At 32.2% G+C, this 3,438-nt stretch overlaps 1 protein-coding gene across 1 annotated transcript; it reads left to right on the top strand.

The window, feature by feature from the left end:
- The first annotated feature begins 759 nt into the window (after positions 1-759).
- Positions 760-3,435, top strand: LOC120577900 (uncharacterized). The gene is made up of 4 exons (XM_039829792.1): positions 760-924; positions 1,006-1,250; positions 3,139-3,208; positions 3,295-3,435. Exons 2-4 carry the CDS (start codon positions 1,068-1,070, stop codon positions 3,342-3,344), a joined length of 303 nt encoding a protein of 100 aa, XP_039685726.1. The 5' UTR covers positions 760-924; positions 1,006-1,067; the 3' UTR covers positions 3,345-3,435.
- Positions 3,436-3,438: the final 3 nt, after the last annotated feature.

Raw genomic sequence — 3,438 nt, 5'->3', positions numbered from 1 at the left:
CACTTAATGATTTCTCTACCTAAGGTATATATTATTGTTTCCCAACCAAACTTTCTATACCAAAAGGAATCGACCTTTAACCTTTGATTTTCTAAAGATCTCATCTTTTCGTAAACCTTAGTTTGCCTCAATCTCTAAACAAATATTTGGATTTATAAACCAATGCAATAAAGCAAAATAGTTGGATGTCGTTCTTTGTTCAACACGCCAAACTTAAATAGAATAAGACTATATTCATGAATTTTGATAATGTGATAAGATTATATATATATATATATATATATATATATATATATAATATATATATATATATATATATATATGGATTTATTAGAACACATCCATTAGTTTTTATGTGGGAGTGTTTTAGCAAAGTTACACCTTAAGTTGTATTTAACCACTTTTTAGTTATTCACTTGCTAAAATACTCATTCTAAAAACTAAGCGGGTGTATCCTAGCAAATGCCTATAGGATTTGCTAGAACACATTCACTTGTTTTTGTTAGAAGGTGTGTTATAGAAACATATACCTTAAGATGTATTTATTAACTTTTTAGTTATAACTTGTTAAAACACTCCCACATAAAAACTAGTGGGTGTGTTCTAGCAAATCCCATATATATATATATATATATATATATATATATATATATATATATATATATATATTCCACAAAAAGAGAAAGATGGAATATATTTATATTTAATATTATATTAAGAAAAAAAACTAAATTTTCACTAAACAAATTTCGTAAATTGGTTTTTGTGTTAAAACAAGACAACTCTGTTATACGCCGCACTGTCTTTTTCTCCGATAGCTGCCTCTCTCTTTCTCTCTCTCTCTAAACTGCAAAACCCCTTCTTAATTCTCCATTCAAATCTTCATATAGCATCACACCCACCTTCAAAAAAAATCACAAGAAGGTAACAATTTTCACAATCTCAATTGGGTCAATATCAATTTTCTTTAAATTTATGTAACAAATTTTGGGATTTTTTTTTCAGGTATTAAAAAAAATCAATTTTGAAGAAAACCCATTTGCTGAAATTGAAATTAGAAGGGATATATGGAGAGCAGTATAGGGAAAGATGGAAACGGACGTTTTCCTTTATCTGGGGTTGTGGCAGATTGTGTGAAACGTTGGTTTAAGGATACTCTTAGGGAGGCTAAAGCTGGTGATGTTAATATGCAGATTTTGGTTGGTCAGATGTATTGTAGTGGCTATGGTGTTGCAAAAGATGCTCAAAAGGTGGTTTTGTTTGTTTTCTTGTTTTTGGTTATTTGATTTAGTTGTTTTTAATTAACTTGCATTTGATTGTTGTTTGTTTGTTTGGTTGGTGTTCAGTTCTTGGTTCTATAGTGTTTGAAAAGTCAATATTGAATGATATTAGAGAGAAGAATAAGTTTGTGACCATAAAGAAATGAATAAAACCTAGGAAGCACGGACACACATATGAACACCAGACATAACACTGACACGTAGAAAGTGATGGTAAATTTGGAAGATAGAAGTTGATTGTTTATAATTTACTACGAGTGTTAGTAACATGTCGGACACTAAGACATGATCTTGATAGTTTTATATGCTAACAACGTTTTAAGTCACGACCATGTTGCGATGCTCGGTATTGCGAAGAATTGCAGCTGATATGGCCTCAATTGCAGTTGTGTTGCGATTGTGGAAGCATAAAAACTTTGATGATATTGCCTAGATTGCAGTCGTGAACCTTTTTTAAAAAAGTCATGTTTACCAAAGTAAATAAAACCTAGGAAGAACCGACATGAACACTAGATATGACACGACAATGACAAGTAGAAAATGATAATAACTTTAGTAAATATAAGTTATTGTATGTAATTAATTACGAATGTTAGTAATGTTTCAGATACTAAGACGTGTCTTAGATCTGAAGTATTGGTGTGCACAAAACAAACATTAAGTTGTTATGCAATCCTAATACTTGTAAATACTAACACGTTTTAAGTCACGACCACGTTGCAATGCTTGGTATTGCAAATGATTGCAGATGATATGGCCGTGATTGTGGTTGTGTTGCGATCGTGGAGCCGCGTTGTTAAATAACTGGTATAGTGCCACCAAACCACTTTTATATATCATTTTGGGATTTGGAGCAACCGTGACAAAAAACTGATACGCTATTGCGGTTCGGTTACGACTACAATAGCAGTGATATTTTTGCAAATCGGCTATAGCGTTTATTGCTTGCATATCGGAAGTTATTGTTTTATGTTTTTTTTTTCCCTAATGTTAATGATAACATTAAAAAATATGAGCTGCATATGACATATTTTTTAAAACATTAAAAATAAGTAATGCTGAGTTGGGGATGAGATGGGTCTTATATAACCCCTAAACCCCATGACCTAGGTAACTTCTCATCACTAAACCGCATCCGCCTCTCCATCGTCTCTCTTCACTTCATACTTTACTTCATATTTATATTTTTAGTTTTAAGTAACTTTTAATTTATGTTTCTGGCTTTCTGCAGCAATGTATGCAACTATGCATCATGCTTTTATTTGTGTGAAACATGCTTTATATAATAATTTATTTCAACCGCTTTGCGGCTTCCTCTATTTGCCCGATATGCTATCCACTTTTTCTCATATTGGATTTTAGGTGATCCGCTATTTTCCACGATTCTCTATTGGTAGTAACACTGTGGTGGAGGCATAAAATACTTTGATGATATGCCTAGATTGCAGTCGTGGACCTTTTTTTAAAAAAATTATCATGTTTACCAAATTCCACACATTTATGTGAATTTAATTTCATGCTCGTGTTCCTGTCTGTATATGTGAATATTAGAAAAACATTGGAAGTTCTATTGTAGGTGGACATAATGACTTGAAAGTCTTTTGAAGTTAAGCAGTTTAGAGATGTTAAAACGTAGTGACTTATGATTTGGATTTCTTGTTTTAATTTATATATCAGAAGTGGATGTGAAGTTTCTATTGTGAAATATATGGTCATGGATTTCATGAACAGTTATTTAAATATAGAGTAATGGTCTGATTATGAAGTATGAACAATGAGTGGAGTCTTTGGAGTGTAGATGTACTTGTTTGTCTGTCTTTTGTTTTGGGAGGTTAACATTATTTGTTTGGGAATGAAGGGAAAACTTTGGCTGACAAAAGCATCGAGGGTCAGGTCTTCGGTTTGGAAAGTTGGAGATAAGCGTCCGGGTAAACCTCTACTGTTTAGCAGCTTATCATCTTCTTTTCCTTTGTAAGTTAGTGTGGCTAAGTTTTGTTTGCTGCATTTTTATTAGGTTATAATGCAAGTGATTCTGACTCTGATGAATCAAACGAGGATTCTTAACCAGACTAAATTTGGTTCCATCCCTAAATTCTGAAAGGTGAGTTTATCCCAATCTTTTGAACACTCATGTTGTTACTTAATAATGACCTCTTTT

This window comes from Medicago truncatula, unplaced genomic scaffold, assembly GCF_003473485.1.
Source record: "Medicago truncatula cultivar Jemalong A17 unplaced genomic scaffold, MtrunA17r5.0-ANR MtrunA17Chr0c32, whole genome shotgun sequence".
Taxonomy (NCBI): domain Eukaryota; kingdom Viridiplantae; phylum Streptophyta; class Magnoliopsida; order Fabales; family Fabaceae; genus Medicago; species Medicago truncatula.
Note: the sequence above shows the minus strand (reverse complement) of the source record. Positions and strands in the feature narration are given on the sequence as shown.